We start from the raw sequence: 22059 nt of genomic DNA on the forward strand, positions 1-22059 counted from the left end.
ATTTATTTCTTTTTAAAAATTCTGTCATAAAACAAAAAGGCATGTTTGCACTTTTAAATTCTCTATAGTTATTGGTAATTCTTTATATTCTTACCATTCTTCTGCCAATTCACCCCTGGTTACAACCAGGGCAGTTCCCAAATTTGCAGCCCCAACATTTTGATCCAAATAAGACTAAAATACTGAGCTATCAAATAGCACCCAGTTTGTTCACAACTTCATTCTTTTGGGCTCCCTTCACAGCTCAGTAAGAGATGGCAAAATTCTGGTAGCCAAACAGAGTACTCAGAGTGGCCACAAGAGGAGCACAACACCCTGCTCTGATTTTCTCCTACAACAGCATTTAAAAATGAACATAAAAATTACAGTTCCCTTCAAAAGCCATGAGTGTGAGATCAGGGAGTCAAGCTGTAAATAAAAATATATCTATACTGTCAGTGGTGTATCCAGCTTCAGGCTGAGCTTTATAGTCTGCCTAAAGTGAAATAAAGATTTCCTGACTGGAGAGGTCTCTTTTCATCCCTGTCCTGCTTTTAATGTTGTGCATCAGCTACAACACTTAAAAACAACTGCAAAGGGCCACAGTCAGATCTGCTGCTCCTCCTGACACAGAACTTACTTCACAGAACCACAGAATCCTGGAATGGGTTGGATTGGGAGAGACCTTAAAGCCCACCCAGTGCCACCCCTGCCCTGGGCAGGGACACCTCCCACCAGCCCAGGCTGCTCCAAGCCCTGTCCAACCTAGTCTTGGACAGTCCCAGGGATGGGGCAGCCACAGCTTCTCTGCCCAACCTGTGCCAGGGCCTGCCCACCCTCCCACCCACCAATTCCTTCCCAGTATCCCACCCATCCCTGCCCTCTGGCAGTGGGAAGTCATTCCCTGTGTCCTGTCCCTCCAGTCCTTGTCCCCAGTCCCTCTCCAGCTCTCCTGGAGCCCCTTCAGGCCCTGCCAGGGGCTCTCAGGTGTCCCTGGAGCCTTCTCTTCTCCAGGTGACCCCCCCCAGCTCTCCCAGCCTGGCTCCAGCCCAGAGGGGCTCCAAAATCCTGGAATGGTTTTGGTTGGAAGGGACACTAAAGCCCACCCAGTGCCACCCCTGCCATGGGCAGGGACATCTCCCACCAGCCCAGGGCTCCAAGCCCTGTCTAACCTGGCCTGGGACACTTCCAGGGATGGGGCAGGGTTTGAGGACAGTGATTTGAGGTCACGTGACCCTGCAAGGACCATCTCAGCCCACCAACAGCAGGACTGGCTGTTCTCACCTCCAAGAGTTTACCATGGTCCTTTGCTACACCAATTTACAGCACAAATATACAATATAAATGCTTTCCTTGGGCCATATTGCTCAGCTATTTGTTCTGCAGAGCCAAGAAAAGTGACACCTACCTTGTGAACACTGGTCCAAGAACTTGGGGAAAAGAAGCCTAAAAAACAAAAAAAGTTTCTGTATCAAGAATGGGTATTATTATTTAAGTAAAACACTTACATTCAGCTGGACACTGACAGCTACAATCTCACCAACCATACCATTTTCATGCTTCCTTTCCTCACTCCATACAACTGGAACATTCCCACAATTCTTCCAGGACTTCTTCCTCAAAAACTGGTTCTGTAGGTGGTTTTAATTGTCCAATGGATTTAAGAGATAATTCCCACCATGTCACCTATTCTGTATTCCAGGGAGTCAGAAAGGCTTTGGCATTACTGTAATTCCTATTTAAACAACAGGAATTTTAAGCTTGCCCTAAAGAATTTTTCCTTCCAAGCATGGTGGGAACTCTTCATAGAGATTGTAATAACAATAACAATAATAATAATAATAATAATAATAATAATAATAATAATAATGCCAATTTGTGGTGTTGTGTCAGACAAGTGACAACTATTTTTATAATTATAAAACTTTCTCATGCATACAAAGCTCCAGAGAGAGAATTTCACCTGTTCCTCTTCAGCTCCCTCTCCCCCTGACTTGGGTTACTATTAAAAAACAGTTTTAGGGAAAACCTTTTAGGGAAAAGTTTCATCCCAGACTCAGGCAAGAGCCAGATCTCTACAGAAATGAACTCTGAGGCAGGAAAGGGGTTTGATTTTCTTGACTGCAAAAGTTTCAAGCCACATATTGAATCCACTCTTGGCCATTCTCACAGTGAAAACACCAAAGCTGCCCAAGTGCAAGATCTGTCCCACTTGGGAAATCCTGAGCAGAACAAACTTCAAAGCAGGACATAAATAACCCACAGCACAGGCTGAGCTTTCCCTTCACTGCTCCTGCCCTGCTGGTGGAAGCTCTGCAGGCTGTGCTGCTGTAAATCCTGCAGCAGGACTAGTAATAGTTAGTGAGTTATAAAGAAACCAGGAATGGAACTTGTCTTCCCTGTAATTATGGAAAGCACAAGTTCCAACAGCACTCCAGCCCCAGCTCACCAAGGTTTTAGGTAATCTTTGTTATTCAGTTCAATCTTTGTCAGGGAGACAAGAAGCAGCAGCAAGATAAGGTCTATTTATTGACTACTGCAAAGCACAAGCAGCACATGATTGGTCAGTGGTTGGGAACAGGCAGGAAGTGCCAGGAATGCCCTTGGATGAAGTGCTTGGGCAGTTCACCTCTAAGCTGTGGGGCACAAACAGAAGCAATGCCAACAACTCCAAGAACTCTAACTGCTTCAACTTACTTTGATCAACTCAGCTGCAAGGCATAATTAAAACATTGGAGTGTTACAATCTTACAGAGAGAAATAATTCCCATGTTTGCTGGAGTCTGGAGCACACACATCCACTGTGGAACCTGCAAATGTCACTGCCTTGGCTCAGGGAGTGTTTCCTCCCCACCCTGGCCCTGCAGTAACCCAGGAGAGCAGAGTTAACACTTGCAGTGCTTTGTCTTCCTGCTTGGCCACTCTCTGCCACTCAGTTGGGAATTGCTTCCCTTCAGGTCCATTTTTAAAGGCTGAAAACTCTTCTATTAACATCCCAAAGCAGTGATACAATCAATAACCCAGAGCAACTCTCAGGCTTCAGTCCAGCTCACAAAAAGATTGTAAGAAATAGAAATGGAGGGGAGGGGAGGGGAGGGGAGGGGAGGGGAGGGGAGGGGAGGGGAGGGGGAGGGGAGAGGAGGGGAGAGGAGGGGAGAGGAGGGGAGAGGAGGGGAGAGGAGGGGAGAGGAGGGGAGAGGAGGGGAGAGGAGGGGAGAGGAGAGGAGAGGAGAGGAGAGGAGAGGAGAGGAGAGGAGAGGAGAGGAGAGGAGAGGAGAGGAGAGGAGAGGAGAGGAGAGGAGAGGAGAGGAGAGGAGAGGAGAGGAGAGGAGAGGAGAGGAGAGGAGAGGAGAGGAGAGGAGAGGAGAGGAGAGGAGAGGAGAGGAGAGGAGAGGAGAGGAGAGGAGAGGAGAGGAGAGGAGAGGAGAGGAGAGGAGAGGAGAGGAGAGGAGAGGAGAGGAGAGGAGAGGGGAGAGGAGAGGAGAGGAGAGGAGAGGAGAGGAGAGGAGAGGAGAGGAGAGGATGGAATGGAATTATTTAGGACTGTCCAATAATACAAAGTCCTCACCTCTGTATTTTAGCAGGTTTTGCTTGTTCTTCCAGAAGCCAAACTTTCCTTCATATCATCTATAATTATATACCTTTTGGAAACCAAGTATCATCCTGATAAATCAAAGAGCACTTCCAAGTTCATCCAAATCCTATGAGATGCTTCAATGGCATTTAACCACCAGATATCACTAATTATTATGACAGTGATCTCATAAACACACCTCTCTGTTTTGGAGCTGGTAGGACTGTTCCAAAGCATACCTGTGCTCCATGTAGCAGCTCAGAGGCTCCACACAGGTGTTGACAGCTCCAATGAGGAAGGAAGACTTGACAGCTGGGTCAGGGTGAGTTTGCAGAGCTTGCACAACCTCAATAACATCAGTGTACCTGGAGGGAAACCAAAGAAATGTGGGTTCTCAAGTGTGATGGTTCCACCACCCAGGAAGAAATCCATCACTTGCAAGAAGGTTGGATTTCTGAAAGAGTCCACTGAAGCAGCTCAAAACGTGGCAAATCCACACTGATTAAGCAAATCCAGCCAAATCAAGCTGATATTGGAAATAAATTATTGACAACTACAGAGAGAAAAGCAATATAAACTTTGCACTGGAAAGTTCAGCTCTGAGGAAGCACAAAGAGCATAATACAACACAAAAAGTTATATTTGGTGCCAAGAATATTAAACACAATTCAAGTAAAAAACAAATAAAAAAGCAGCATCTCCCACTTATCAGCATTCCAGTTTAAAGATGCTTCTATAATTAATGTGTTCATTTGTTATTCACCACTTCAGGCACTGCTTTGGGGTCATGTTTGTGTGATCACCAAGTTTAAGTGAACCTGAGGTTGAATTTCAGGTGTTTATTTCTCATCCAGTCACAATCTTCTCTCAAAACTGTTGTCAGTTATCAAATTACTGGATTATTTAGAGAACTGCAGCTCCTCTAAAGCTGCCTACAACAATTTCAACTATCCAGAAAGAGTGGGAAACCTCCAGTTAGCTGTTCCTGCAGCCACTGCTTTTGCACATTGCTGCACTTCACACCACTCCTGGTAAATCTGAGAAACAAAAAGAAAAATCTGACTTTTAAATGGAAAAAAATGATGATTTTCAGCACTATCAGAATGGTTTATAACTAAAAAAAGCTGAACTCCAGGTATCTGCAGATGAACACCTGATTCCCCAGGAAACAAAACCATTCCAGTCAGGTTGGGGTGGGGCATCCTTTGTGTGGTTTATGTCACCTTCTGGTGACTCAAATAGAGGGGAGAAAACTTCCTGCAGATGATTCTGGTTCTCAAATGCTACACTGGAGGTGGAAATGTCAAACAGAGGTGGTTCAGAGTCTTAATTTTATTCCACAAGAAAACTGGCATTTACCCAAAACATATTAACAAGTGTTACTCCAAAATCAGCTGCTCCACAGCAGAGTTCTGGAGTCTGCCTTGTGCTGGCAGTGCCACAGGTCACAGAGTCACAGAAAGGTTTGGGTTGGAAAGGACCTTTAAAGATCATCTCATTCCACCCCCTGCCATGGGCAGGGACACCTCCCACCAGCCCAGGGTGCTCCAAGCCCTGTCCAACCTGGCGTTGGATACTCCCAGGGATGGGGCAGCCACAGCTTCTCTGCCCAACCTGGGCCAGGGCCTGCCCACCCTCCCAGCCAAGGATTTCTCTTTAATCTTCCATCTCACAGGATTGTTTGGATTGAAAAAGACCTCCAAGATCACTGAGTTCAACCTGTGGCCAAACACAACCTTGGAGACCAGCCCATGGCACCAAGTGCCACCTCCAGCCTTTCCTTGGACACCTCCAGGGATGGGACTCCACCACCTCCCTGGGCAGCCCCTTCCAATGCCCAACCCCCCTTTCTGTGAGGAAATTCTTCCTCATGTCCAACCTACACCTCCCCTGGTGCAGCTTCAGCCCATGTCCTGCCACCCATCCCTGCCCTCTGGCGGTGGGAAGCCATTCCCTGTGTCCTGTCCCTCCAGGCCTTGTCCCTAGTCCCTCTCCAGCTCTCCTGGAGCCCCTTCAGGCCCTGCCAGGGGCTCTCAGGTGTCCCTGGAGCCTTCTCTTCTCCAGGTGACCCCCCCAGCTCTCCCAGCCTGGCTCCAGCCCAGAGGGGCTCCAGTTCTGCAGCATCTCTGGGACCTCCTCTGCACTCGCTGCAGCAGCTCCACGGCCTTGGGCTGTTGTTGTCCAGGGCTGGGGCAGCTCTGCGGGGTTTGGGGGCTCCCCTGAGAGGGCACAGGGGCACAATCCCCCCTGTCCTGCCCTGCTGCCCACGCTGTGGGACCAGCCAGGGCACAGGGGGTCTGGGCTGGCAGTGCCCATTGCTCCCACAGCACTGAGGGATGCCCACGGACACCTGTTTTCCCAAAGGAGTAACAATAAAATGAAAAGCTGCAGAAAGGCTCCATTTAGCACAGACATAAAACAGAATTCCCAGAGTTCCACAGCACAGAAATTTAATGGGAAAGTTTAAAAACACCTGGGAAATGGGAAGGGAATGGAAAAATCCCTTATTCTGTGCCACAGCTGCAAGAGTTTCTAACACTCACCCCTGCAGGACCACCAGGAGCCTCCTGTAGTTTTTGGGGTGCAGGGTCTGTTTCTGTTGAGCCTCCAGGAGCCCTGACAGGAACCTCTGGAAGTGGCTGGCACTGAAACATTCCGGGCTGTCCATGGTCTGCCGATACAACATCCACCTGAAGGGCACCAAACCAGGAGATCTGTGACATGATGGCTCTGGTTTCCTTTGGTTTGGAAGCAACAGAGCAAAAATGGGTTTGACAAGCCCCAAGAATCCACATCTCTCACCATCTCATCATCAGCTCATTCAACCTAAGCACGTGGGAAAGGAGGAGAACTTCATTTTCTATCTTTCCAGCACAAGCACATTCTTTACATTACTGCCAGAAAGGGGTTTTTTGGTTTGTTATTTTTAATAAAATGATGTTCAACAGCTTTTTTCACAGCTGTGCATCACAGGGTCAGTCTGAGCACCATCAGGGAGGCAGGAAACAAAAATGATACAAATCCGAGTCAGAGGAGTCTGGGCATGAAAATGTTTCACTGCCAAACTGGAAAATAACACTGACATTTGCAGGAACATGATTAAATGTATTATTATACAATCTTCAAAAGTCACCTTCCATGTTTGCCCTACAACAAAACACAAAACTGCTCTGAATCAACTCGATAATATCAAGACACTGAGTTAAAAGTGAAAAACCACTGCAGGAATGACTAAGATCAAATGCTGAGGTGGCTGCAAGATTTAAAAGGATGAGAGTTTCTTTTGCTGGTTTTCCAGAAGCTTCATCAACACACACAATGAAAAATTCCTCCAGCAGATTTATCTTACATACAATAGATGTCCTGAATGCACCTCCTGCTGCTGCAGAACAGAAATCAGATCAGACTAAAACAGTGCTGTGGCAAGGACTGCTGGCACAGCCTTTTCTCCAAAATAAAGGGAAGCTCTTCACTCATTTCCTTCAAGTTGTGACACCTTCTACACTTGCCTATGGCAGGATTCATTTGCCATTCCAAGCTGATTCCCGCCTGTTGCAAACTCAGTGTTATTCCAGATACACATCAGACCTACAGTGGTTTCCTTAACATGAAACAGCAACAAGGAAATCTTCTGTGTTATTTTTCTTTCTAAATGTCTAAAATTTAAAGGCAAATCCACCTGGGACCAGAGTTAAGTGAAATCCCTGAAGTAACAGACCCTACAGGACCTCAAAGATATTTATGGAATTTGTTCTTGTAACACATTGATTTAGAAATCAGGTTTAAAAATAGGAAATAAGCACTGATGATTTAACCCTGTGAGGTTGAGTTTGGTGCCAGCAGGGCCGTACCAACCTGCCATGCTCCTTGGTGAAGGTGACCAGGAAACCACAGAGGTCGCTGGAGCGGCAGCCGGGGAGTCCCGTGAGGATGGTGATGATCACCTGGAACAGGGACAGGACTCACATCAGAGAGGGGCTACAACAACCACACACACCTCAGGCATCTGTGCTGACAGAATCTTAAATCTCACCACAAAATGAAGTGACAGCAACCACAGAAACACTGGAAAAAGCATCAAATACTTTAGAATCATGGAATGGATTGGGTTGGAAACGACCTCCCAGATCATCAAGTCCAACCCTTGGGCCAACTCTTTACCAGATCATGGCACTCAGTGCCACGGCCAAGCTCAGTTGAAAAACCTCCAGGGATGGGGAATCCACCCCCTCTATGGGCAGCCCATTCCAATGCCTGAGCACTCTCTCTGCAAAGAAGTTTTTGCTGCTCTCCAACTTCAATTTCCCCTGGCAGAGCTTGAGCCCATCGTGCCCCCTTGTCCTATTGCTGAGTGCCTGGGAGAAGAGACCAACCCCCAGCTGGCCAGAACTTCCCTTCAGGCAGTTCCAGACAGTGCTGAGGTCACCTCTGAGCCTCCTCTTCTCCAGGCTGAACACCCCCAGCTCCCTCAGCCTCTCCCCACAGCACTTGTGCTCCACTCCCTTCTCCAGCCTTGTTGCTCTTCTCTTTCAGAGAAGAGAAACTTTGTTTTCTGTGGTGAAAAGGGCCCAATCAAATACATTTATCTTTCTTTTTTAAACCAACCTTAAAATCAGATTTAAAAACATTCAGAAGGGTTATGAATTAAGTGTCAGTATGGCCCCTCAAACAGACCCCAGGAAATAAGTCTGTCACCCACTGCAATATTCCAAGAGAAGTATTATATTCCTGCTGTTTGGACTTTGTTGCTTTCAGCAGATTTCAAAGGCTGGGAAGTTCCAAGGAAATATTTTCTCTGAAAATGCTATTTTAAGCACACCTTAAGTTGGCCAATTGTTATTGCCCCTATAGAGAAAGGAGTGTTCTACAGATAATATCAGCAAATGTTAAATATCATGTGCTACCTCCATGCTATTTAAAGGACTTTTATGTTCCAGAGAACAATTCACAAAAACAAGCAGCTGCTTTAGGGAGAATTCTCTCTGGACATCAGAGAAAACTGCTTGTTGCAAGATTTACACCTTCTTTTCTGCCTCTGGCTGAGAGGCCACTTGCACTTCCAAGACATTAAGTGAAAAAGAATTAAATATGTAACCAAGAAATCAAAGCAGAGCAATTTATTCTACAAAACAGAGTAGAAAACAGTCAGTGGGAACTAATGGGACTGGAGGAGGCAGAGCATGGCTGGACACCCAGCAGTGCTTTTATTACACTTCAACAGAACTAAGGCCAGGATATTTGTCACATATTTAACATCTTTAAAATCTTTATTGAAGATTTAGATGAGGGGACTGAGACCATCATCAGCAAATTTGCTGATGACACCAAGTTGGGAGGGAGTGTCGACCTGCTGGAAGGCAGGAGGGCTCTGCAGAGGGATCTGGAGAGACTGGAAAGATGAGCTGGTTCCAGTGGGATGGAGTTCAACAAGGCCAAGTGCAGGTCCTGCCCTTTGGCCACCCCAAACCCCTGCAACGCTCCAGGCTGGGCACAGAGTGGCTGGAGAGCAGCCAGGCAGAGGGACCTGGGGGGACTGAGGGACAGGAAGCTCAACAGGAGCCAAGAGTGTGCCCAGGTGGCCAAGAAGGCCAATGGGATCCTGGCCTGAATCCAAACTAGCGTGGCCAGCAGGCCCAGGGCAGTGACCCTTCCCCTGGACTCTGCCTTGGGGAGGCCACACCTTGAGTGTTGTGTTCAGTTCTGGGCCCCTCAGTTGAGGAAAGATCTTGAGGGGCTGGAGCGGGGCCAGAGAAGAGCAACGAGGCTGGAGAAGGGACTGGAGCACAAGTGCTGTGGGGAGAGGCTGAGGGAGCTGGGGGTGTTTAACCTGGAGAAGAGGAGGCTCAGAGGTGACCTCAGCACTGTCTGGAACTGCCTGAAGGGAAGTTCTGCCCAGGTGGGGGTTGGTCTCTTCTCCCAGGCACTCAGCAATAGGACAAGGGGGCACGATGGGCTCAAGCTCTGCCAGGGGAAATTGGAGAGCAGCAAAAACTTCTTTGTAGAGAGAGTGCTCAGGCATTGGAATGGGCTGCCCAGAGAGGGGGTGGATTCCCCATCCCTGGAGGTTTTTCAACTGAGCTTGGCCGTGGCACTGAGTGCCATGATCTGGTAAAGGGACTGGAGTTGGACCAAGGGTTGGACTTGATGATCTGGGAGGTCTTTTCCAATCCAATCCATTCCATGATTCTCTATTCTGCACTGGGAATTGCTGTGAGCTGTTCCATATTCTGCACTGGGAATTGCTGGAGTTTCTCCTTACCTTCTGCCCCTGTGCTGTGTCCTCAGCGGGGGGCTCTGGCTGCTGCAGCACCACAGGGAGATGTGCCCTCAGCACAGACTCGGTGCTGATGCTGCTGACGGTGAAATGTTGCACAAACCTTGCAAAAAATAAAAAGTTCCTTCTCGTACAACCACGAGCAAAACATTTCATTCACAAAAATAGCTTGGGAATTACTAAAGTAGGATTATTGAAAGGTCAGATTAGAGAGGAAATCATTCATCCCACAACAGAAATATCTCGAGCCATTTTTAGGTGACTGTCACAGGCACCAAAATACTTTTGTGTCATTTCTGACAAAACTCATCCCTTGAACACAAAAATAATTTCTCACCTCTCCAATTCTGGAAGGGCAGCGGATATTTTCAGCTCCCTGCATCTTTCCCCAGAAGGAAAAGACAAGGCATTGAAGAGCTTCTGAATACTGGAATGCCTAAAAAAAGCAAATGAATTAATTGGTTAGTTAAAGGAGAAACCTAAAAATGTGTCTTCTTTAAACCACATGGCTACATATTAAATGGTACCAAAAAATAAGAGTGTTGCACTAAGAATGCAACAATTTCTTCTTGAATTATTATCAAAATCAGTGAGTAACAGCATTTTTCTGATTGCAGCACACAGTTCATGTGTCACTGCACTGGCATGAACTTACAGTCTCTTTTGTTCCACAGACAGGAATTCCTCCTGGACAACCCTTAAAGATAATCCTGAGCTTGTCTGGTTTTGCCACGAGGAGAAAACCTGGAACAAACCAGAGCTGTGCATGAGCATCACCACTGCCCAAAATTTGCTTTCAGTTTGTTTAGGGATTGGTTTTGTGTTCACATTTTCATTAAATATTGCATAACAACACTGGGTTTGCTGCAAGAATTGCCCAGAGAAGCTGTGGCTGCCCCTGGATCCCTGGGAATGTCCCAGGCCAGGTTGGACAGGGCTTGGAGCAACCAGGGCTTGTGGTACTGGATGGTCTTTAAGGTCCCTCCCAACCCAAACCATCCCATGAACTCAAATGGTGGAAAAATTCTCCCCAGGTTGGATTTTGTAACCTTGTCCTGGACTGGAACTGCTTTAAGAGTAACTTTATTGAAATGGTTTAATTTTTCCTGATAAAAATGTAGGTGTTTATGCCCCAGTGCTGAACAGCAGGAACTGAATTCATACAAGTCTCTTTTAAGCAATATTGTAATTTATTGTAATTTCCATGAGGTAGAATTGCAGCAATCACGTCTGGAAATTGAAGAAAAACTCTGTTCCTCCCCAAAAAGCAAAGGGAGCCCTTCATTTCCCCAGGGAAGGATGTTTTGGCTCCCATTCTGTTGCTAAAAGCCAAGGCACATTAATCTGACTGACACTGGGAAGTCAGAAATCAGATTCAGATGAATCACAGTCGTGGCAGTGTTTGGTATTTCCCTCCTTTTCCTAAGGAAAGGCAACAGCCATTGTCGTTTTTCACAATAACTTTCTGCAAGACAAAACAACCTGGGGGGAGGAGGGGACACAACTGCTTTCCATTAACAAATCAGCATCACAGACACAGGGGCAGGAGATGAAAACCATCAAAGGAAAATATCCCTCTGATACCAACAAAGGCAACACTCCCTGAGCAGAAACATCCAGGCAACCAAAAGAAAAAAAAAGGCCACTTCATAACATGGAGGAGGGACTGAAAGAAAAGCCCAGGAGGGATGGAAAGAAGGAATGGTCAAGGGAAAATTGTATTCTGTAGGAGGGGAAGGGTTGGGGATAAAGTGAAAACACAGGTCAGGCAAAGAACTCAATGGAAATAAATGAGGCTTTTTTGTAAAACTTAATGGAAGTTTGAAAAAGAGCTGATGTGGCTTTAGAGAAGGTGAAGGGAATGAGAGAAATCAGCACATCCTAAGCCTAAATAAGTCTTCCTCCCATCCCCATTAGACTGAGGAGGTGAAAGGTTTTGTCCCATCCTCACAGAGCTGCAAACCAGACCAGCTCTGTGTGCTCCAAATCCTGATTTTTCATTAACCCAGACCTGGAGCAACAGGAGTTGCCATTCCCTGTTCCCAGGAACAATCCCAGCAAGGGCACAGTAAGTGAGGGATCATGCCAGGTCATTTAGAAGATTAAAACCCCCACCTACATATTAGGGAATCTTTGTACTCTGGGAGACCTCAATGACATTTCAGAAAGAATTTTGGTGGAAATCAATGAATGCCTGAAGGTAAACACTGACAAAATACAATCAAAAGTTCCCACAGCTCACCCAGTCAGGTGCACTCCATCTGAGGGAGAGGTTTGGTACATGAAAGAACATCTTTAAGACAAAAGATTTGTTTTTTCTACTTGAATTTGAGCAAAGCAAGTAATGTGGTGCCAGATGAGAAAATTAAACTCTCCAGACTGAGCCTGAGTGCAGCAAAAAGTGAGTTCGAGGGGGGCAGAAATAAAGAGCTCCAAGGAAAAGCAGCAGAGGGTGGGGAGATGCCCTGGGACATCCTCTGCCAGGGATTTGGGAATCTGAAGTGAACATTTTGGGGAGCTGAGCTGGGACACAGCTGGGAGAGGCCTCAGAGAAAAGTAAATCTACTGTGGGAATGAAAGAAACATTCTGGGAGGAAATGGGAGGGAAAAAACAGGAGGAATTTAAGAAGAAAAGCAAGAATGGACATGAAAATGTTCCCAAAATCAGCTGGAATATCAGGGAGCAGCAAGGAAGGATCTGTGTGTCTGTGGATCCGAGGCAGCAGTAAAAGCAAACCAAGGGGACCTCAGAACATTTTCAGAGCAGGGAATTGTCAATGCACAGGAAAGAACCCCCCTGATCTCAGACACTGCACACAGTTTGGATGCCTAGAGCCAAAATACTGATCAAAACAAAAGCATTGCCACAGTCAGAAGACAAGGGAACTTGTTATAGGCATAGATTAAAAAGGATCTGGTTTTATTTTATTAGACAAAATAAGGCAAAAAGAATAGGTCTGAAATTTCTGAATGTCTCAAGGGTATTTCTGATTATCTCAAGGATGTGTGATGGGAGAGAAGAGAAAAATAAAACAGATACAAAAGCAGGACTAATAAAATAGGCTGAAAATGCAAACCCAAACAAACACTTTCCCAACCATTCACAGAGTGGAACAGTGGGATGAATTTAAACATTTAAGATAAAACAGGGAGATGTTTTATGGTGCCATTAATACTTCCAGTGGGGACTACTCACTGAGCCAGGAGGTCTTTCCCAGTCCAGAGTGATGATCCCATCCCAAAAGCCTTGGGAAGCCCTGAGATTTCCAGGCTCAGTTCCTCAAAAGCACTACTGTTCCCAGGCTGTGGTTACTGAGGTCTCTGCACTCAGAGAACAACTCGGGGCCATGAGGCAGCCTTAAAACCTTCACCAGAACTTTCCCAAGGAGCCCCATCCCAGTGTCTGACACAGGGAAACACAATGGAAGCTCTGCCACTCCACGGGAATGCTGCAGCCAATTTCAGTGGCACAGCAGTGCTAGACTGGAATTCTGCTCCAGGAAAGCAGCTTGGAGAGCACTCCCTGCCTTCAGGAGGCCATGGATGGAAGCACTGGGGGAGCAATGAGGCTGGAGAAGGGACTGGAGCACAAGTGCTGTGGGGAGAGGCTGAGGGAGCTGGGGGTGTTTAGCCGGGAGAAGAGGAGGCTCAGAGGTGACCTCAGCACTGTCTGGAACTCCCTGAAGGGAAGTTCTGGCCAGCTGGGGGTTGGTCTCTTCTCCCAGGCACTCAGCAATAGGACAAGGGGGCATGATGGGCTCAAGCTCTGCCAGGGGAAATTGAAGTTAGAGAGCAGAAAAAACTTCTTTGCAGAGAGAGTGCTCAGGCATTGGAATGCGCTGCCCAGAGAGGGGGTGGATTCCCCATCCCTGGAGGTTTTTCAGCTGAGCTTGGCCGTGGCACTGAGTGCCATGATCTGGTAACGGGACTGGAGTTGGACCAAGGGTTGGACTTGTTGATCTGGGAGGTCTTTTCCAACCCAATCCATTCTAGGATTCTGAGATCAAACTCCACAGCACCATCAGCCCCAGAAAGCCACACAGGAACTCAAGTTCCTCACACAGGCAAAGTCCTGGGAGCAGAGCCATGAGGGGCTGGGAAGGATCACTCTGCAAGGCAGATGGCACAGGTCACACAGAGAAACAGAGTTCCTGGTTGGGAGACACTCTGGTGATCTCAAAGCTGTGGATTTTATACTGATTCTATGATGAAAAGGTGTTATTTGTGAAGACTGATGAAAGAAAAACCTTGAACTTTTTCTTTAATTACTCATCAGGCAACAAGCTTTAGCAGCTCAACTTCTGTGAGAGATAAAGCCCTTCTCTCCAAACTCAGTGAATACAGACCCCACCAAATTCACCCTTGTGTCTCACCCCAAACACACACAGGAATTGTGTGGTTTCCCCCCAACCAAACCAATCTTCTTGTCCTTTACCTGTGAGTAAAAAGCTTTATAAATCTTCCTTTTGGGGAAAAGTGCAATCATCAAGAAGTTGTTCGGGGTATGGAATTCAATGGGTAGGTGAGGGAGCAGGGAAGTTTTGAAGTCTATGAAAAGACCAGCAACAACACTGTTGGAATCCTGGAAGAGGAAGAAACAGGACAAGTTGTAATTAACAGTTCTTGAGAGTAAAAAAAGGCTTAACACATGAAATAGCAGAGATGGGAACTGCTCCAGCCATGGCCAGGCATAAAGACCTGAGCATTCCATCATTTCCATGGCACAGGGATGGAGCAGAAGGGTCAGCTGGAGCCACCACTCCTTCTCTGCAGCTACTGGAGATTATACAAAGATCTGAGATGGTTCAAAGCACCCAAGTTTTGTCTTGTATTGAAAAGAAAAGCCTGCATTTTAGTATCTTCTCTTCTCTCCCCACCAAAAACTAGACCTCTCCTCTGTTAATGCTTCACAACAAACTTTTCTTCATCTCCCCCCACGTGTCTCTGCCACAGAACCACGTGAAGAATGAATTAAATGCCACCTAAAAATCCTTGAATTTTGGGGCCACTGCAAACTTTTTGTGCTCTGGAGTTTCTGACCTGAAAGGAACCACCTGAACAAGACACAACTCCCAGGCCTGTCATTCCCAGTGCAGTTCACTGGCGTGGTGGGAGTGTCCTGTTTCTCTCAGATTGTTTAATGAGCACAAATTCTACCAAATTCCTTGGTTTTCCCCCTGAATTGTCTTCACTACAGGATGTTGAATCCCCCAGGTTGGGTCTCCCTCCCAAGCACTGAGCTCAGGTTTTCCAATTTTGTTTTGTAAAACCCTGAGCCTCGAGTTGTTTGGGTTGTTTTTGTTTTCTTTTCCCCAGATTAGATGTCCCATCCCTGGAAGTGTCCAAGGCCAGGCTGGACAGGGCTTGGAGCACCCTGGGCTGGTGGGAGGATGAGCTTTAAGTCCCTTCCAACCCAAACCAGCCTGGGATTCTGGGATTCTAAGACAGTTTAATTGAAAGAGGAAGGTTGGTTGTCTTTTGTTGCAACCCCAAAGTTCTGCTTGTTTGGGTTCAATCGAGGTTTTTTAGCTACTTTAATGTCTCAACGTACTAAATCTTGAGAAGAAAAAGCTCAAGCTGGGAAACTGTTACATAAGAATTTCTATAGATTCAGAGACATTTGTAAACAGAATCTTTATCCTGTGCTGACTGAGGGATTAATTACAAAAATAATCCTCTCAAAGTCATTGAGGTGACTGAAGAACACACAAAAAATATTCACCTAAGATAGAACAATTTCCGCCAGGAAAAAAATGGCTTTTGGAACAGAATCCACAGATCCTGCAGGATTCTGCAGGATGGCTCAGAGATTTCCTGGGAAGTGGCTAAAAGGCCAACTCATCCGTGCTAAAATCTGCATGTGAAGTGTCCAAAAAATGTGCTCCTCCTCCTGGAAAACATTTGGGGTTCCACAAACTGAAAAAGCTGCAGAGCAGCAGCAACAACCCCCATGGCCATGATTAAGAACATCCAGTGCCAAGCCTTGCAAGATGTTGGGAAATCTAAATATTACTTGGGAATTTTTGTTGATGAATGGCCCAAATCCACCCTGCCCTCTGTGCTCTCCATGTCCAGGAGGATTTCAGGATTTCAGGAGCAGCTCAGTGCCCAGTTCTCAGCATGTGTTGAAGTACAAAAAAACCCAGAGATTTTCAAGTTGAAAAGCAGCACATGGTGACAAAGATGCTGAGAAACTGCACTTGGTATCTTTTATTTTAAGCCCAGCCTTAAATTATCTTTCCTTTTTCCATCCATATTGTTGCAGTAACCCCTGGAAAAAGCAACTAACAATACCCCTGCTCCTCCTGTCACTTGTGAGCAGTTCAAACCTCCCCAAGTCAGTAGGACAGTGACACTCCCCCTGTCAAGGCTCACTCAGAATCTGGCACCGGTTCCAGGGGGATGGCCCAGCCCCAGGAATAGCAACTTCCATCAAAGTGAGAGTCTTGACTCAAACAATAGAAGGAAGGTCAGTGTTAAAATAGCTGCTTAAATACAAGGGGCATGGCCAAGAAAAGGCAGCCAAGGTAGGACTCTCTGTGTTGTTGTGTTTGAACCTCAGCAGAGTCACACTCTGGGGGGGGAAATCCCACATTGCTGCTGGAGGGCACTGCACAAATGGGCAGTGCTGGACCTGAACACAATGGAAACGAAAGGAAAGTGATTTTCACAGGGTTGAGAAAGCAGTAACCAACCCAGTCTTGAGTGTTGTGTTCAGTGCTGGGCCCCTCAGGACAGGCAAGATCTTGAGGGGCTGGAGTGGGGCCAGAGAAGAGCAACGAGGCTGGAGAAGGGACTGGATGTGGCACTGAGTGTCCTCTTAAACACCTCCAGGGACAGAGAATCCACCATGTCTTGATCCAACCCACCTGTGATCACCAGCCCAGGGCACAGAGTGACAGAGTGATCCCAGTGGGGCTGGATCAAGGGTTGAACTTGATGATCTCAGAGGTCTCTTCCAACCCAACTGAGAAGAGCAATGAGGCTGGAGAAGGGACTGGAGCACAAGTGCTGTGGGGAGAGGCTGAGGGAGCTGGGGGTATTTAGCCTGGAGAAGAGGAGGCTCAGAGGTGACCTCAGCACTGTCTGGAAGTGCCTGAAGGGAAGTTGTGGCCAGCTGGGGGTTGGTCTCTTCTCCCAGGCACCCAGCAATAGGACAAGGGGGCACGATGGGCTCAAGCTCTGCCAGGGGAAATTGAAGTTAGAGAGCAGAAAAAACTTTGCAGAGAGAGTGCTCAGGCATTGGAATGGGCTGCCCAGAGAGGGGGTGGATTCCCCATCCCTGGAGGTTTTTCAGCTGAGCTTGGCCGTGGCACTGAGTGCCATGAGCTCGTAAAGGGACTGGAGTTGGACCAAGGGTTGGACTTGATGATCTCGGAGGTCTTTTCCAACCCAATTCATTCTATGATTCTGTGATTGGAATGGGCTCCCCAGAGAGGGGGTGGATTCTTTGTCCCTGGAGGTGTTTAAGATGAAACTGGACGTGGTACTGAGTGACATGACCTGGTAATCAAAGAGGGGTTGGATCAAGGGTTGGACTTGATGATCTGGGAGGTCTTTTCCAACCCAATCCATTCTATGCTTCTATTAAATAACCTCTTTTGCACCCCAGAGAAGGGATGGTTAACCCAGAGTGTCTGCCTTGAGCAGGACAATCAGCTGAGCTGCCACCAGGAACCCCTCAGCTCTCCCTGAGCCCCAACACTGCTCTGCTGGCCCAGGGGTGGATTCAAAGAAATGTGGATAATAAAAGGCAGCATTTCACCCTCCAAACCACCACGTGACACCAGAACAGCCTGAGCTTTGCTCTGTCCATCACCTCACACTGGGGGAGTTTCCTGAATGTTTGCTCTGCAGTTTTCTTTTAATTAATCCTTACACTGTTAACCCCACACTGCTAACCCAGACTCACCCAGAATTCTTTCCTCCCTACTCACTAATCACCAATTTAACTTAATCAGCACCCAAAGTGTGGAGCTTTGCATCAGTTATTACAGACACAGAAGTAAAACTGAAGTAAGAAATTAAGCTGAAATGGCAGTTTTGTGCCAGGACTCTCCAGAATTACTGTCAAAAATGGATTAAAAGTTTCTGGCAGCAAGACCAGCCAAACACTTACCCCATCATAGAGGGAAATGGAGCTCATACAGACACACAAGTAAAATTGAAATAAGAAATTAAGTGCTGGACCTGAACACAAGGGAAACGAAAGGAAAGTGATTTTCACAGGGTTGAGAAAGCAGTAACCAACCCAGTCTTGAGTGTTGTGTTCAGTGCTGGGCCCCTCAGGACAGACAAGACCTTGAGGGGCTGGAGCGGGGCCAGAGAAGAGCAACGAGGCTGGAGAAGGGACTGGATGTGGCACTGAGTGTCCTCTGAAACACCTCCAGGGACAGAGAATCCACCATGTCTTGATCCAACCCCACTGTGATCACCAGCCCAGGGCACAGAGTGCCAGAGTGATCCCAGTGGGGTTGGATCAAGGGTTGGACTTGATGATCTCAGAGGTCTCTTCCAACCCAACTGAGAAGAGAAGAGCAACGAGGCTGGAGAAGGGAGTGGAGCACAAGTGCTGTGGGGAGAGGCTGAGGGAGCTGGAGGTATTTAGCCTGGAGAAGAGGAGGCTCAGAGGTGACCTCAGCACTGTCTGGAACTGCCTGAAGGGAAGTTCTGCCCAGGTGGGGGTTGGTCTCTTCTCCCAGGCACTCAGCAATAGGACAAGGGGGCACGATGGGCTCAAGCTCTGCCAGGGGAAATTGAAGTTGGAGAGGAGGAAAAAATTGTGCCAGGACTCTGCAGAATTACTGTTAAAAAGTTGATTAAAATTCTATGGCACTAAAACCAGCCAAACACTCACCCCATCATAGAGGGAGATGGAGCTCATGTGGCTCTTGGGGATGGAAATGCTGCCATGGTGGGGGTGAGCAAAGAGGATCCCATCAGAGAAGAAGTGCAGTTTGCCTGGAATTGAATGAAAAACAATTGCATTAGTTGTACATCAACATTCCTGAGGATGCCATGGAATGATGGGAACAAATCCATGTTCTTGCAGGATTTGCTTACACTGAACAAGCAGTAAATTTGGGGGAGATCTGGAGGAGTATGTGGAGCACAACCATTCCATCTCCCTGGATCTCACCACCCTGGAATCACAACAAAACTGCACTGCACTCCCTGGAGCCACTTCCCATCAATATTTCAGAGTGTCTTTTTTTCTTTAAAAGCCCCAAAAATTCCATCCTGTTAAATTTTGAACTTCCAGAAATACAAAACTGACAATGCAAGAACTCAGGAAAAGCTCAAATCCAAAATAGGGGAAAATTTAAACAACGAAAAAATTGTTGAAGTGGAAAAATTAAACACTGTTTTGATTTGATTTAAAGGAAAACCTTAAGTTAAAAATTGAATTTGAAATTAAAATGAACTTGGAATTTACATTAAATTTAACATTTTGTTTTAAACTTTGACAGATTAAATTGTCCACTTAAACATTATAGAAAGGTTTAAAGTTTCCATTTAAACATTATAACGAGATTTAAAGTTTCCACTTAAACAGTATAAAAATGCTTAAATATTTCACTTAAACATTAAAAAAATGCTGAAATTTTCTACCTAAACATTGCAAAAATGTGTAAATTTTCCACCTAAACACTAGGAAAATCCTTAAATTTTCCACTTAAACATCAGAAAAATGCTGAAATATTTCACTTAAACATTCAAAAAATGCTTAAATATTCCAGTTAAAAATTATAAAAATGTTAAAGTTTTCCACTTAAATGCTTAAATTTTCCACTTAAACATTATGACAAGGTTTAAATTTTCCACTTATAAATTATAACAAGGTTTAAAGTTTCCACTTAAACACTATAAAAATATTTAAATTTTTCACTTAAACATCAGAAAAATGCTTAAATATTCCACTTAAACTTTGTAACAAGGTTTAAAGTTTCCACTTAAACACTATAAAAATATTTAAATTTTTCACTTAAACATCAGAAAAATGCTTAAATATTCCACTTAAACTTTGTAACAAGGTTTAAAGTTTCCACTTAAACACTATAAAAATATTTAAATTTTTCACTTAAACATCAGAAAAATGCTTAAATATTCCACTTAAACTTTGTAACAAGGTTTAAAGTTTCCACTTAAACAGCATAAAAATGCTTAAATATTCCACTTAAACATTATAACAATTTTAAAATTTTCGAATTAAACATTGGAAAAATATTTGAATTTTCCACTTAAACATTAGAAAAATATTTAATTTTTCCACTTAACCCTTATAACAAGGTGTAAATTTTCCACTTAAACAGTATAAAAATGTTTAAATTTTCCACTTAAACATCAGAAAAATGCTGAAATATTTCACTTAAACATTAGAAAAATGTTAAAATTTTGCACCTAAACGTAAGAAAAATGTTTAAATTTTCCATTTAAACATTATCACAATGTTACAATTTTCCACTTAAACATCAGAAAAAAGCTGAAATATTCCAATTAAATATTATAAAAATGTTAAAAATTTCCACCTAAACATTAGAAGAATGTTTAGATTTTCCACTTAAACATCAGAAAAATGATGAAATATTTCACTTAAACATTCAAAAAATGCTTAAATATTCCACTTAAACATTATGACAAGGTTTAAATTTTCCACTTTTAAATTATAACAAGGCTTAAAGTTTCCACCTAAACAGCATAAAAATGCTTATATATTCCACTTAATCATTATAAAAGGGTTAAAATTTTCCACCTAAACATTAGAAAAATGCTTAAAAAATCCACTTGAACATTAGAAAAATGTTTCATTTTTCCACTTAAACATTATAACAAGGTGTAAAGTTTCCACTAAAACAGTATAAAAATGTTTAAATATTCCACTTAAACATCAGAAAAATGCTGAAATATTTCACTTAAAAGTTCAAAAAATACTTAAATATTCCACTTAAAAATTATAACAATTTTTAAATTTTCCACTTAAACATTCGAAAAATGCTTCAATATTCCAATTTAAAATTATAAAAATGTTTAAGTTTTTCACTTAAATGCTTAAATTTTCATCTTAAACATTATGACAAGGTTTAAAGTTTCCACTTAAACAGTATAAAAATGCTTAAATATTCCACTTAAACATTAGAAGAATGTTCAAATTTTCCACTTAAACATTAGAAAAATGTCTAAATGTTCCACTTAAAAATTATAAAAATGTTACAATTTTCCACTTAAATGCTTAAATATTCCACTTAAAAATCATAACAGTCTTTAAATTATCCATTTAACTATTTAACAACATTTAAATGTTGGTTCTTAACAAACCTGCATGGAGGTGAAGCACCGGAAAATGAGACACAGCAAGGCTGGGTGGGATAATGGATTAAAATAATTCCAGAAAGTGGAATCAGCAAAGAGCCAGTTTGTGCCAGGACAGAAAGCCCCGGGCAGCTGTGTGGGCAGGGGCTGCCAGCTGGACCCCTGCTCTGAAAAAGCAGCACCACATGGAATCATAAATGGATTGGGTTGGAAAAGACCTCTGAGATCAGCAAGTCCAACCCTTGATCCACAGAGTGCCCTGGGCTGGTGATCACAGTGGGGTTGGATCAAGATGTGTTGGATTCTCACTCAGTGCCACATCCACAGAATCATAGAATGGATTGGGTTGGAAAAGACCTCCCAGATCATCAAGTCCAACCCTTGGGCCAACTCCAGTCCCTTTACCAGATCATGGCACTCAGTGCCACGGCCAAGCTCAGCTGAAAAACCTCCAGGGATGGGGAATCCATCCCCTCTCTGGGCAGCCCATTCCAATCCCTGAGCACTCTCTCTGCAAAGAAGTTTTTTTCTGCTCTCCAACTTCAATTTCCCCTGGCAGAGCTTGAGCCCATTGTGCCCCCTTGTCCTATTGCTGAGTACCTGGGAGAAGAGACCAACCCCCAACATCCCACACAGGGCACTCTGTGAGGCAGCAAAAGGGGAAGGCTCAGTATTTTCTTTATAGAAAAAACTAAACCAAAAATCAGCTTTAACTCAGAATTGCATTTCAAGACAATCAAAGTCACCAAAAGACATGGCTGGAAATGCCTGCACAGCCCCCCCAGACAAGAAGAGATAACGAAGAATTATCAAGATCTTCAAAATTGTCCAGAAATAAGGTTTTGTTTTAATAAAAGTGGCTTTGGGGTGAAGGAGGGCAGCGCTAGGTGGGGTATTGGGAAGGAATTGCTGGCTGGGAAGG

The 22059-nt window shown here is 44.9% G+C and overlaps 1 protein-coding gene across 1 annotated transcript in view; it reads right to left on the minus strand.

Moving 5' to 3' along the window:
- Window positions 1–22059, minus strand: part of LOC139672640 (dynein axonemal assembly factor 9-like) — an 87978-nt gene that overhangs the window by 19082 nt on the left and 46837 nt on the right. Inside the window, exons 21-29 of the mRNA XM_071557079.1 lie at window positions 18685–18788; window positions 14263–14409; window positions 10483–10571; window positions 10165–10263; window positions 9813–9930; window positions 7409–7497; window positions 6097–6243; window positions 3793–3918; window positions 1388–1425 (exon numbers count right to left, since the gene is read on the minus strand). Of these exons, the coding sequence (XP_071413180.1) occupies window positions 1388–1425; window positions 3793–3918; window positions 6097–6243; window positions 7409–7497; window positions 9813–9930; window positions 10165–10263; window positions 10483–10571; window positions 14263–14409; window positions 18685–18788 (957 nt within the window). The remainder of the gene's footprint in view (window positions 1–1387; window positions 1426–3792; window positions 3919–6096; window positions 6244–7408; window positions 7498–9812; window positions 9931–10164; window positions 10264–10482; window positions 10572–14262; window positions 14410–18684; window positions 18789–22059) is intronic.

The sequence above is a fragment of the Pithys albifrons genome, chromosome 5, assembly GCF_047495875.1.
Source record: "Pithys albifrons albifrons isolate INPA30051 chromosome 5, PitAlb_v1, whole genome shotgun sequence".
Lineage (NCBI taxonomy): Eukaryota > Metazoa > Chordata > Aves > Passeriformes > Thamnophilidae > Pithys > Pithys albifrons.